Source organism: Anolis sagrei, chromosome 5 (assembly GCF_037176765.1).
Source record: "Anolis sagrei isolate rAnoSag1 chromosome 5, rAnoSag1.mat, whole genome shotgun sequence".
Classification (NCBI taxonomy): Eukaryota; Metazoa; Chordata; class Lepidosauria; order Squamata; family Dactyloidae; genus Anolis; species Anolis sagrei.
This window is the reverse complement of record NC_090025.1, coordinates 115273162-115287682: the sequence shown is the minus strand read 5'-3', so window position 1 is coordinate 115287682 and position 14521 is coordinate 115273162. Positions and strand designations below refer to the sequence as shown.

General features: G+C 38.2%; 1 protein-coding gene across 14 annotated transcripts in view; it reads right to left on the bottom strand.

Moving 5' to 3' along the window:
* Positions 1-14521, bottom strand: part of PCDH7 (protocadherin 7) — a 453309-nt gene that overhangs the window by 238513 nt on the left and 200275 nt on the right. For 4 of the 14 annotated variants that reach the window (XM_060777847.2, XM_060777849.2, XM_060777839.2 and 1 more), the window contains exon 2: positions 9-225. The exons of 4 other annotated variants lie outside the window; for them this stretch is intronic. In XM_060777847.2, coding sequence (XP_060633830.2) covers positions 9-225 — 217 coding nt within the window. The remainder of the gene's footprint in view (positions 1-8; positions 226-14521) is intronic. 6 more of the 14 variants (XM_060777850.2, XM_067469001.1, XM_060777845.2 and 3 more) reach the window with 2 other exon arrangements.

Genomic DNA, 14521 nt, shown 5'->3' with positions numbered 1-14521 from the left:
GCCCCTACCATTTTCCATATGCTCTGCCTCACCAACACTGCCATCCGGCGTAGTCCTTTCGTAGTTGTCCTCTGGGAGTGGAAGGGCACCCAGCCTCGGCCCTGAAGAACTCTTACTGCTTGGTGTTTCTGACTCCTCCAGACCGCTGTCATAGCAACTCTGCAATGACCCTTGATGTGGGTCCTGGGGCTGACTCACAACTGAAAACGTCACTCTACGGAATGGCTGCAAAAGAAAAGATTCTGAATGTCACTTGAAAGGTAGGGTCTTTGAGAAAGCCATTCTTAACAAAAAAAAAACAGCACAAAAAAACCCCACAGTTGAGTCCCCAGTATCTAAACGCTAGTTAAACAAAGACTAATCTAAACTTGTAGCATCAACCTGGGAAGCTTCTGTGACTGCGTGTGATGTGTCTCAGTCTTTATCTGGCCTTCCATTTATCTAAGTGCTTCTAATGTTCCTGGGGCAGAGGTTGGACACAGTATGCTACCAGTTGAAAGGCTACTAAATATATCAGCTATTCACAAGGGTAAGGTGGTTCTCTCAAGGGAGTAGAGAGGGAGGGGAACCAAACCTTTTCTCTGTATATTTGGTTGAGAGCTACTTGAAGACTGATAGCAGTATGTGCACAATAGTTCTCAGCATTGGGAATGTTGTAATGGGTTACAAAAGTTCTGTATTAAGAGTAGATGGGATATTACAAAATATTTCTTTCAAAATAGCAGAGAGAACATGTTTCTTATCAGGGTAAGAAGGATTTCATTTGGGACAAAAATTGCTAGAAACAATACATAGAAACAGAATTTTACATGCAGAAAACAGCATGTTTGCAGAATATTTCAAGCACAGAAAATAGCTCACATAATTTTTTCAGGGTAAGTTCTCAGCTAGATCATTTTCTTTAAAGACAGCAGGATTTCCTTTACAGTTAACATCATTTGCTAATGTTATTTTTTGAACAGAAAATGTGTCCTGTGCAGAAAAAGGGTGATATCTGCAAAGAATTATCATGTACAAAATTTTACACAGAATGAGTCCCAAACTGAACCATCTTTGAAAAGTGTACAGCCATTCTTCCCTTACTAGAGTGACGATTACACTATTTTTGGTCATCATATTGTCGTCTGCCATCTGGTCGACATCACTGGGCTGATATCAGCAGAGACAAGGAAACTCACAATATTTCTCAAATATGACAGGGAATCGAAATGTTTGTTCCTAAATATTGCTCGCAATAATTCATTTTATGGAGGCTGTTTAAAGTCTGCCGTGTGGCTTCCATTCATCTTCAAAATGTGATTTTCAAAACATTAAAATTATTTCTTTTCTTTTCTTTTTTTTTTGCTGTGGTTCTACAGCCTACTTCTTTTAGTAACTGTATGTTTGGAGTGGAAGAGTGCAGTCTTAACGTTCAAAGGTAATTTGATACTCTATGACTATTTCATAAGGGATGAAAAGAATTTTATAAACTGTGGCTTATCATTCCCTTGCATTTTGAGTGGCAAATACTGGAGCTATGTCACTATAATCAATATATAGTCAATTGCCATGGATAATGACAGTTAATACAATAGATATAATTTTATTTTAAGTCTTCCTCAGCCATAAAAAAAACAGACTGGATGCTGCTTGTTTATTATTTTAAATGACACCATGAGGTATTCAAGAACTCACTTTTGGTCTTAATGGATATTACTTCTGTGTTCACTAACATATGCTATTTGATCAATAGCCGATTCCTCAGAATGGACATACATATATCCTTTCAATATGCTAATATGTCCATTATGATTTCTCATAAAATCATTTTTAAAGAAAAAATCAAGTTCTAATAAATAAATTCTAATAAATAAATTTGTGACTATACATCAGTTTTAATACAAAACCACCAACAAATATTATCTACTACTTGCATTGAAAAAAGTAAAGAGGTCCCCCTGTTTCCTCATTACACCTGCTTACCATTTAGATTACAACCTCTTGTTGTTGTTTTTTTTTAAAAAAAACATGACAATCCAAATCTAGCGTTATTGTTAGAATACTCAGAGATTCAAAGTCAGACTTCTGAACTAAGCACAGAAAATCCTCTATCTCAGGCATGAACAAACTTCTTTGCCTTGCAACCGTATTGCAGGCCCGGCTGGGAGGGCTGGTCAGGAGGGAGTGGGACCATTCACTCGCTGGGGGTGCATGGCTTCACCATGAGGGGTAGGGCCCAGGCGAAGGCGGGACCAGGAGGGGGCAGGGCATGGCCTGGGCAATCCTTAGCTTGTCTTCACAGCATAAGGATGGGGCTACTTGCCCCACCCTTATGCTTGGAGGAAGATGGGACACACAACAACTGCCCCAATCCTTGGGCTGTCCTCTTGGCATTATGTCAGGAAGAAGGCAAGGCAGGTGGTGGCTGAGAGTGCTCCTGAAGGGTCTCAGTCACCACATGCCTTCCTTGAGCTGTCCTCCCGACATAAGGATGGGGCCACTTGCACCGTCCTTATGCTGGGATGAGGGCGAGACATGCAGTGGCTGAGAGTGCTCCAGATGGCTCTCATTTGCTGCAGGCTGTCATGTCCTTATGTCAATAGGACAGGGTAAAAGAGGAGGACCTGTGGTAAGTACCCCAGGGACTGCATGCAGCCTTCGGGCCTTAGTTTACCCATGCCTGCTCTATCTGAATGGACAAAATTATCAAATTTCATTTGTCTCCCTTTTTATTTTTTAAAAAATATGTTCTTTCTCAAATTTATTTTAAAATGTACATATTTTGGAAAATTCTCATTTTCACATAACCCCCACGACATTTCAGAATACTATTGCCATGTTCATGTTGACTTGCATTAAAACAGCCCTGATGCAGAGATGTTTTGAATGACATTGGCTAAAGGCTGCCATGGAAGATTTCAGCATGAAACCTTCATGCTGCCTGGCATTAAAGCTCTTTGGAGAAAAGAACAAAATGATAGAAGACTTTATAGACATCATAAATGTTACAGTGTAGTGTGGCTGCCAGTAACACTCTTACACACATGGGCATTTTAAAAATCAATGTCTGATTTTGAAAGCCAGACCACATAAGGGAGGTAACAGGAAGAAAAAGAGAACAGTCCAACCACTCCACTCCCCTTGCCATAAAATTTAATGCTGAGAGATTGGGTATTTCTGCCAGCTGACTTAATAAAGCCTTCAAACTATTGCAGCCACAGCTGACACTGCAAGCTTCCACTGGGACTGCACGTCCAATGATTACTATTATGGATTTGTGTTCATTCCAAAATGTCAACACAGGCTCAGAGGAATAACTGACACTATAAAACTTTATGCACTGCACTCTGACACCCCCAAGGGCATTTTGGGAAATGGGACAGAAAAGGGAGTCTTGTCAGTGAAGCCCCAGAGCATTAAGTGGACAGGGACAGTCACCTCCATCATCTGTAGAAGGCAGCTCTTCATATGGAGGGATGTCAAGCGTGGCAACATAGAGTTCACAAACTTTCACCTTTTTATTTGTCTTGTTTTATAAACAGTGGGTTCTATCATTTCCATTATTCCATTTTCATGAGAGAGCAACAAATGTCTCTGAAAGCTTATAGCCTTACAGTTGGTGATTCTGGCAACAATAAACTGCTTAGAAACATTAAGGTTGTGCATAGCCAGCACTACCAATGGCTGGCAGCTGACTTCCCTCCATGAAATAAGCCTTCATGTAGGGCAGAGGCACTGTGGTGGATTTAAGGTTAGGGTATTGACTTTGGGAATAGTTCTAGTACTCACTAATCAATGACACTGAGTGAATGACCTTGGGCCAGCCACTATGTAAACCTGTGACCGACCTCACATTTTATTATGATAATGAAGTGGAAAGGAAAAGAGCTAAATTAATTATTTCAATAACAAGATTGAGAAAATAGGGTAAAAAGGAAATCATCTTCATGACCATGAAAACCCTCTAGAGTACATTCTTTCCTCCACTTAGTCTTGAAGAATATATTAAATTGGTCATTGTTTTAATCAAATTCTAGAGCAAGACATAGACATTCCCTCCAGAAGTCTAGTTAATATCACTTTCTAGAATCACATTCTTTCTTTGATGCAGTTAGGGTACTATCAGTACCCAACACATGCTCACCATATCTGTTGCCTTATTTATCTAATGATAGGATCACCAATATCACACATGCTTCCTCCTGGTGGCATAATATGAGTTGGGATTTTTGTTTGTTGCAGATTCATGTGATCACTATTCAGCCACTTGATTTCTTCCATCTACAAGAGAAAGGAGTATGACAGCTAACAGCCCTCCAACTAAACCTGCAAAAATTATTAGCTTGGGAAGGGGAAGTGGGGTGGAAAAACACAGAAAACAATTGCAAGCCAGTGAGTTTTTCAGGCTCTATGGCCATGTTCTAGCAGCATTCTCTCCTAACATTTCACCTGCATCTATGACTGGCATCTTCAGAGATTCATGAACCTCTGAAAATGCCAGCCACAGATGCAGGTGAAAATACTAAGAGAGAGAATGCTACTGGGAGATTATTTATTTATGTATTTACTTCATTTCTACCCTGCCTTTCTTGACCCTGGAGGGGATTCATTTGGCTTACAAATCCGCCAAAAATTCAGTGTTGCGCAGGTAAACAATAAAGCAAAATATAAAACAATCTAAACATATAAGCAATTAAAATATGTATCAATCAATCAAACATGGACATACAGCCTGGAAATCTCACAGCAATGCAGTGATTCTGGCCATGAAAGCCTTGAAAAATAAATTGCAAGCCCATTTCCTCCTGTGTAATATATACCTGTATAACTCATTGGTGACTCACTTACACCTACAACAGGAATGGAAATTTGTCTTTTAAGTATTTTTGGACTGCAGTTCCCAATTCTCATTACTTTTAACTATGTACTAAGATGACTACATCTGATGAGAGTTAGGGTCCAACAGTATCTAGAGGTTCCCATACTTGATTCCTATAACTTGTAAGGGGACAATTAATTTCGTACTTGCTATATCTCTGGCTATTAATAAACCTGACACTGTCTTTCCTGTACCCATGTATATGGAAATCTACCAAACTCAAAATAGCATATGTGTATCTGTGGATCTAGAGGCCACAACTCAGCAAATAAGAAGCTTTCTATATATGATTTATTTGGATCAAAGCAGTATAGGGGGCTGCTTATCTCTTGAAAGTTCCTACTATGTTAAGTAGAAATCCCATCGGGTGCATAATTTTATCATTTCTTTTTTATCATCATGAGTGATTTCACTCATGAAATTAAATCCCAGTGGGAAATAGACAATTTCTCATGAATTGCAACTCAGAAATGACGCAATCACCACTTTCATTCAAAACTGATTGATATGCCCTCTAGTGACATGTTTTCAAACTGTGTTTTTAATTACCATCAAAATGATGCAACAAGAGATAATAGTGTGACTGCATGAGTCCCATGAATCCTTTCCTGTTTTATGCCCAAGGTACAAAAGGGTCCAGACTACCTTTAAATATTAGTAGCTAACTATTTCAGTAAATATTAGTAGCTAACTATTTCAGAAGTGTTCATATCTAACATTCTGAGTGGCTTTTTGATGTCATATTCATTAATATCTGTGGCCTCCATGGGACCTTGGAAGGTTCCTGATGTAGGCTCCTTGCCTCACCTCCTCCTCCTCCTGTATGTCACAATCACACCAGAACAAAGCTGAGGAATGTTTTTGTGGAATGTTACTTTTTGCAATATACCTCCCACAATCACCCAGACACCATGTTATCCTAGTGCAAAAATAACTTTTCCAACTTTGACAAGAAGGTGGAGAGAGTTGTCCCTGCATTATCCAATTCCCAGCAGAACATCCCTTTTCCAAATGCCTCGGTTTCCATAAAATAGATTAGTCTTTAGCTCCTCCAATAACTGGTGCATTGATGGGAACCTTATTTTACCAGGAAGCAAGCTATATGTGGACAGTTATTCCTGCATGCCCTATTTTCCCTGCATTGCAATGAAGAAGATAAGTTAAAACCTCCTTGTCACTTTGGTCATACTTGAGGGGAAGAAGACCTTCACCCATCTCCTCTAGTGGTTCTTCAAATATCAGCAAAGGAACTGAGGTCCTGAACAGTGAATGCAGAGAGAGTTAACACATCCACAGTGAGCAAATGTGTGTGCATGATTACCTGCAAGAAAGTTGAGTGTGTGCATATTATTTGAGAGCCTCACCTAGTGCATAGATATTGCTGAACCAAACATTTCAAAGCATGCAGTGAGGCTGCCTAAAGCACCAACCTCTTGTCAAATTGCTGCTATATTTCAAAAACAACTACCACAACTTGGCAATATTCATTTCATTATATTATGATTTTGTTAAAAATGGGAAGTGCTATTTAATATCAAACTGCATACCTCAGCATAACAAGCCTGTGCTGTGAACCTAAGGCCCTTCCCAATTTTATGATTCTATGATATGGCAACCCTCTTAGGAGATTTTTGCCTCCAATATCAGGCTGATTTGCCAATTGTGGCATTTGTTATGATTTTCATAACATAGTTTCCTCAAAGTGTGGTAAAACTTTGTTTATATTCTGCTAAAGCTGAGATTCACTTTTCTTGTAGTAGCATGTAAAAGCCCTAAATGGCTTGTAATCTTGATACATGAATGCCCTTCCTTTCCTGTCTGTCATCTTCTGCAAAATCCATTCTCCATGGAGCAAAATACTGTGGAAGGATGTGGAAAGGAACTTTTCTTCTGTGAAACCCCAATTGTGGAATGTTCTCCCTTTGAAAGCTTAACTAGGACCAAAACTGGATTCATTAACACTAAGTAAAAGTAGGTATTTTTCTACTAATGCTTTTGGGGGGATTTTAGGATGATTTTACAATTATTTTCTCTAGCTTCTACTGTGTTAACTTCAAAAAACTAAAAAGAACCTTTAAAAACAAAACAAATTATGTTAAATTGATCATATTGAACAACATCCTGAGATATTTTGAAATGGGACAGCACATACACATCTGAATGAAAGATTTAATCTGGAGGCCCTTCCACACAGCTGAATAAAATCCCACATTTTTTTGCTTTGAACTGGAATATACTGTAGACTCAGATAATGCAGTTCAAAGCAGATATTGTGGGATTTTCTGCCTTGATATTCTGGTTTATATGGCTGTGTGGAAGTGCCCTGGGTTTTTAACAACAACAACAACAACAACAACAACAATATTTGAACATTAAATTTGTATCCCTATACTATGGGGATACTGTCCAAGGTGCTTAAACTATTTGGGGACAAGGTTCAGCAATGTGTCTTCTGTCATCATCCCCATAGCGGATTCACCAAGCTATTAGCACATAAACCATGAGCTGCCACAGACCTTATGTTTTCCTGTTCTGAATAAGATAGTTACATATCTTCATAGAGTATCACCACAGAGGGGAAATACAGAAGCTAATAATATCAGTAGAAATAGGAATATTTTCATTAGATGTCATGAAGGAAGATAGCAACTTTAATATTGGAGTCTTTAATATTTCTCCATATGTTCTGATAAAACTACCAATTTGGTGGCAGCTCAGTGTTTCTTGTTACAATTCCTTCCACACTGGGAGTTTGAGCACAATAAATAGCAAGCCAGCCACATCATATCAAGGGGTATTCATAAACAAGGCTGGTGATGGCTTTCCACTGTTTGTCCCATCATCTGGCAAGCAGAGATATGCTGTTCCTGCAGATATGTGTGTGTGTGTGTGTGGGAGGGGGGGGGGTACATTTTCCTAAAGGCTACAGGACAATACAGATGTAAATTTTGGCTAATCCTATTTTAATGAAAGTAAAAGAATGTTAGAAATGTTCTTCTCCCTGTGACACAACTTTCAAAATGATGTGGTGTTTTTGAAATCTGTTTGCATTTTAGAACCTACTCTGCAAAATTTGCCCATGGGTTTTTTTGTTTGTTTTTGTTTGGACAGAAAACAGCATGTTGCACTCAAGTACAAATTTCGACCAGAAATAGCCTTACACTGCGATGTTTTTAAATCCAGGATTCTCCTTTTCAGTTTTCTCATTTTAGAAAAAAAACAAACATTTTGCAACCATTTCACAAAGCATTTTAAAAAGTATCAATTCCTACAAAAGGTAAAAAGGAAGGGCTTCTATGTCTCTTTTATTTCAGCACCATCATTAAACAATTTTTAAGACTTTATTTGAAGAATCAATGAGTAACCAATGACAAGGATTGTGCATATAATTTTCTTCCAAATGCAAAAAGGCAATGACAACCTTTGCATCAGCTTTCTGGGGGCATAGAACCAGCTTGCTACTGAGTTTTGAATGAATCAGTATCAACTCATATGTTATTTCTAATTAATTCAGTGTGAACATAGCATAAGGTGCAGCTTTTGTCTCTATGGTGTTTCAACCCCATGGGGAAAGGAATGTGAAGTGATTCCTGGCATTTTTTCACAGTATTTTCTGCTTCCCAATGGAATCCAACTTTTTCAAAGGCTGAGTATGTCTTATTTATTTATTTTTTAAAAAACAGCCTTTTAATTGCACTTAACTAATTTTATAATGGTGAGGGACAGTCCTTCAGCACAGTCATGTGAGTCACCAAAAGTTCAGAATTAGTAAACCAAGTGATATTCATTAGGCTCCTTAATCTGTCAGATCTCCGTGCCTATTTCTAGTATACTGACAAGGTGGTGCCCTCCCTGCCATCCTTCTTTGGGAAAGTAATGATATATTTTATTTTGGCAATTCTTTGAGAACAGATTGCCCATGGGAAATGGTCTATAAGGAAGCAACAAAACATAAGATACTAGCAGAGATGGACAAAATGTTCCGTTTCATTTCATTCTTGATCAGAATTTGACAATTCCTAAACATGAGAATCTTTTGGTCCACAGTTAGAAAAGTGATGATAACATTCAAAGATGTATGAAATAATAAGAAAAAAGGTACAATAAAGAAGGAAATTTTGGTGTTGAGATTTTATTCCCATTTGTGCCAGTAAAGTAATCACCAATTTTATCCTGTCTTTTTGGTTGCTTTTTTACACTGCTATTACAATCCCACTGTTCTTAGGGGATGAGTCTAGCTATATTTTTTAAAGTAAAATATTGCTAGATATATGTTCTCCCTGATATTTTGCATTGCAAACAACACAAGAATACAATTTTGTTCCCACAGTATCAGTTTGGAAAGACAAGTAGAATTTATCCGCGGAATAGATATGAATTACTAGAGCATGTGTAGTCCCAAAAAACCCACATAGGAATTTCATTAACATCTGAATTACTTGAAAATGGGATTCTACAAGTTACAGGTATCCCACATGAATCACGTTAGTTGGGAGATAGTGGTAAATGTTTTGTAGTAAAATGTAAAACACTACATACATACAGAATGATAGAACAGTTGAGGATTTTAGAGTGTGCGATACAGTGAAGTGGAGGCTTCAACACCACAATTAAAATATAACCTGGTATTTAGGGATGTTCTCCAGGGCATTAAAAATATTGGATGGGCTTTGTGGCTTGGCAGAAGACAGTGATCAAGAATGGCACTATATGACACCATGTGACCTAAGGCACTGAACAGTCACAATCAATCCAGAATGTGATCAATGAATTTAAAAATCTGCAGTCCAAGTCGGCTCACTGCAGTTCTCCTCCACTGACTAAATCCACCAGTACAGAGTAGACACCAGATGATGAAGTAGGAAGGTAAAATAAATTTCTGCATTTCTAAAATGAAGACAAAGGACACAAAATGGTGCTATTGAGATTCTGGGGCTTCTACCAGTGAAGTGAGATAATTGTATATCTCTAATCTACAAATGGATCACATGAAAATCATTTCACAACTACATCTCTATAGGTCTTGTAGACTATCTTTCAGATGAAGGAACTGACTAAACCAAATCTTAGTATTCCTTGCTTAAGAAACCCCTATGAAATTCATGCATTTCCCATAAGTTGCCAGGCAACTTAAAGATATATATACAAACACACATCCAGACTGATGAAAGGTAGAGACCAAAACTGGAAGGACCATAGGTTCTCCACCCCCAAGCTGCAATGGCCATTGTTGCATTGTCACTACTGAGAATCCATTTAAATTAAATTTCATTTTTACATGGATTACAGTACTAGCCTCTTAAAATGTATGTATTACATTATTAGATATAATATGTTTTTAGCAGCAGCATTACATATCGGTGAAGTCATATCCATTGGGAAGCCTCTGGAGCTAATTCCCTATTGCCCTGCCTGTTGCTGTAGGCCTTTCCCCCCTAAACTGCCTCTTGTGTTGATCATACTAAATGGTATTGTGGTTATTCTACTGTTTAAAACTGTTTTTTAACATTGTAAGGCCATCTTGTAGGGTTTTTTTCCACCTCCTCTTCATCATGACATGAACAATTTATCCAATAGCATCACGTTCTAATGGCTAACATCTTAATCCTCCACAGGAATTTGAAATATCCAAACATCCAAATGGCTGGAAAATATGAATGCCTCTTGATATATCTAACAGTGAATTAGACTGTCACATTTCCACTGTACAGCTTTCCTTTATTCCTTGCAGGACTTCATTAAAATTATGGAGCTGTCTTACAGAATACAACAAAGAGTTGCAATGAAGAAAAATCAGGAAGTCTTCCCAGCCAGACTGACCTACTTTGGAGAAAAGCCAAGTGCCCTATCTAGCCTTGATCCAACTCTTCTTCACAGCACACTTGGCAAGAGAATGCTATCAGAGAGAACAAAGGAGCCCAGATGTTATTTAAAGCCATGTCTTTTTTCTTCTGAATATTTGGGTCAAGTAATGCATTTTAAGGATTTTACTGTCTAAACAGGTTGAGCTTACCCATTCACACTTCCCATAAAAGGGCTATAATGCCAGGTAAAAAAGGGGGTGAGGACAGCAGAAATGTTGACCTCCAACCACTGATATAATTTATCTCCTAAATTTTAAAACTGACAAAGTACCTATTTCCTCCACAATCATCCACTAAAAGCATATCTGGTTTCTCCCTCTTCTCCATTGCTGACCTGAGTAAGGAATTATTTGACCCAAAATTAACACACATAATGTTCAACTCACTAAAGCTGTTCCTCAGAATTTAAATGAGTAGGCCGTTAATACCAGCAAAAGCCTTTCCCAGTGAATGATGTGCATGTTAATTGCTATTTTGCAGCTTTTATTACAGTCCTGGAGTGAGTGCAGATCTGGAAAATCTGAACACTGCATTGCACTTTCTTTTCCTGAGGAGCAGAGCTTCTCAGTTTAATGCATTATAAATTTCTCATGCCTCGTAGAGTAAGGTCATGATTAAAGAAACAGACCTCCATGTTAATATATTTGCTATCTAAGCTATCACAGATAACTTTGGAAGCTCTAGTAATGGTTAAATGCAAATCACTGGTGAGCCTTACCCTTGAAACCGAACTATATTTGGATGGAATATATATGCCAATCTAAATGTCTGAAGCACACCAAATATATAAACATTCAAGTTTGCAAATCAAACCCAGAGGAGAACTGATGCACTGGTGATAACAGTGAACTACAGATATATAATCATTTTTAGGAGAAAAATAAGTAGGGTGACTGTACCTGTTTTCCCAGTGGTTTATATTGCATTTATTCAACTGTTTTTGTTTTTGTACTTTGTCATCAAGTCATCTTTTTGTAATCTTATGAATGATAGATATATCAAAGTATTACTCAGGTCTTAAAAACTCAGAGCTATGGCTCTAACCTCTGATTAAACCACTTTCGTGGGCTCTTCAATCACTACAAAAACCTGTTTAGATAGAGATAATAATGGGACAGACAGAGGAGTGCCTATACTATGAATAATGTGGTCTGCTTCATATGATGTTCAATTCTTTGTAAAAATGAGTGGGTGTCTCCAGTCCAGAGAATGAAGCTGAAAGCACCTGATATAATTAAACAACTGTGTCCAAATAAGTCTGACTGCCTGAATGGAAGAAGAGTTCACAGTTCTGAACACTTTCATAGCGACAGTCTTGATAGGAAAACAACAGACATCATTGCTAATACTGAATAAAATTCACACAAATCTCTAGCCCTCTTACTTTACAATTTCTTGTTCTGACAACTTGCTCAGAGGTTGAATTGCCTTCTAGACCAGGAACCTCCTCACATGTGCTGCTGGAATTGCTGAGGATTGCTGTGAATCGTGATGACTGTAGCGGCAGGGGGCGCCGGGATCTGTCGCCCTACACCCACACCATCTTGGCTTCCTGGTCAGATAGCCAGCTCGACCAGTAGATTTCTATGGAAAGATGGGATGCCCCCCCATCTTTCGCTGCCAGCTATTTTTCAATGGTGGCAGGGGTTTTTTTCTGGTAGTTTCGTCATGAAGCCACTCTGGAAGTACTTCATGATATGATGGGAGCCAGTGGACTCCATGTCAAAACTGCTAAAAATGTGTCACCACCACCAAAAAATAGCTCCCAGGAGAAGTCTAGCCAATAGTAACACTTCTCTTCTCACTGTTCCCATTCAGTTCTCTCTCTGTAGTCTTCCTGATCAACTAGGAAAATTTTTTAGACAACTCTATAAGGTCAGCAGAATGAGAATTATTGCTGTGGCATGCAACTGTGCAATATGGTTCAAAAGAAGAAAATCAACTGGTCATGCAACCAGACAACAAGTAACAGCTCCTGGAGTTCTTTCTCCAACACAAATGGGATGCCCAACTACCAGGCAGCCTAAGTTGTGATGCAGGGCAACCATGACAAGTGCCCTCCACAGGATTCCCCCCCCCCTCCTGTAGTCTTCTTCAGTTCTGTAACCATTTCCCCCATCAATTCCGTTTAATAATTTCTTTTTTATATTTTAGTCAACATTGCACTTTTGTGTTTGTTAAATTTAAAATCTGTCAAATCCTTAAATTATTTTAATATTACCATTAGTCCTTTGGCACTTTTTAGTGGATTAGTCAATGTAATCACCAAATGACTCACAAATGTCCTCAAGTTTAATCTTGTCATCATGTAATTTTGTCATCATGTCTAATGTCTCCATTCAAAACCTCAAGTAGCAAAATAAAACAATAGACATCCTATTCTAATTTTTGTGTTAGAATATCACATGAGTTAGACAATACCAAGAGACATTTCTAATCTCCCAATATTGTTCATTGGATGTAGGAATGCAATTCCAAATACCAGCAACATTTTATTGCGCAGGTTTGGTCCAATTTGTTGTTGGTGGGGTTCAGAATGCTCTGTGATTGTAGGTGAACTATAAATTCCAGCAACTACAACTCCCAAATGTCAAGATTCTATTTTCCCCAAACTCCACCAGTGTTCACATTTGGGCATATTGAGTATTCTTGTAGAGTTTGGTCCAGATCCATCCTTGTTTGAGTCCACAGTGATCTCTGGATATAGGTGAACTTCAACTCCAAAACCAAAAGACACTGCCCACCAAACCCTTCTGTTGGTCATGGGAGAACTGTGTGCCAAGGTTGGTTCAATACCATCGTTGGTGGGGTTCAGAATGTTCTTTGATTGTTGGTGAACTATAACTCCCAGCAACTACAACTCTCAAATGACAAAATCATTTTTTTCAGTGAAGGACATACATAGGGTTGCTAGGTGTCTTGTGTCCAAATTTGGTGTCAATTTTCCAGTGGTTTTTGAGTTATGGTTGTGTTCTCCTGGAATTTACTATTTAGATGTTGTTCCTCTGCAGTGACAAAGGTGGCAACAGCTGGTAATACTGCCAGTGAGGCATTTGGTAAAGGACACAGGGATTTGTGGCAAGATCTTTTGCTTCCTCACACCAGTCTACAAAAGCATTATGATGAACAGAACAAGGTTCGTATTCCAGCTTAGCTGTAATGTCCATTCATGAACTTGTATAGATGTTATGATCTCTGCAAGAATCTTATTTCAGTATTATTTTTGAGTGAGGCATTTGGTGAGGATACAGAAGGACTTTCTTGATAATCACTTCTTGGCTCTGGGAACTCCTTGTAGTATTTGACCCCTTCTTGTTTGCCTGCAGAGAGAATTTCATTCAGGCAGACCTTGATGTCTAGCTCTATTCTGAATGGCACTCGTTACTCTCTTTTTAGATTATGTTGTTTGTATTATTTAATAGTACTACAGATTGGACATTTCTTATCTGAAATTTGAAATACTCCAGTATCCCAATTGCTCCACACGAACGGCTGAGATAGTGACACCTGATGAGTCAGCATACACAAATGTTGTGTCATACATAAAGCTATTTAAAAATATTGTATAGAATTACATTCAAGCTCTATGTATGTGTGTGTGTGTGTGTGTGTGTGTGTGTGTGTGTGTATATATATATATATATATATATATATATATATATATATATATATATTGTTGTTGTTGTTTGCCTTCAAATCATCTCCACTTATGACAATTTTCTTGTAGGGTTTTCCTACCAGAATGCATTCAAAGGAGGTTTGTCACTGCCTTCCTATAATGTTGACAGAGTATGACTTA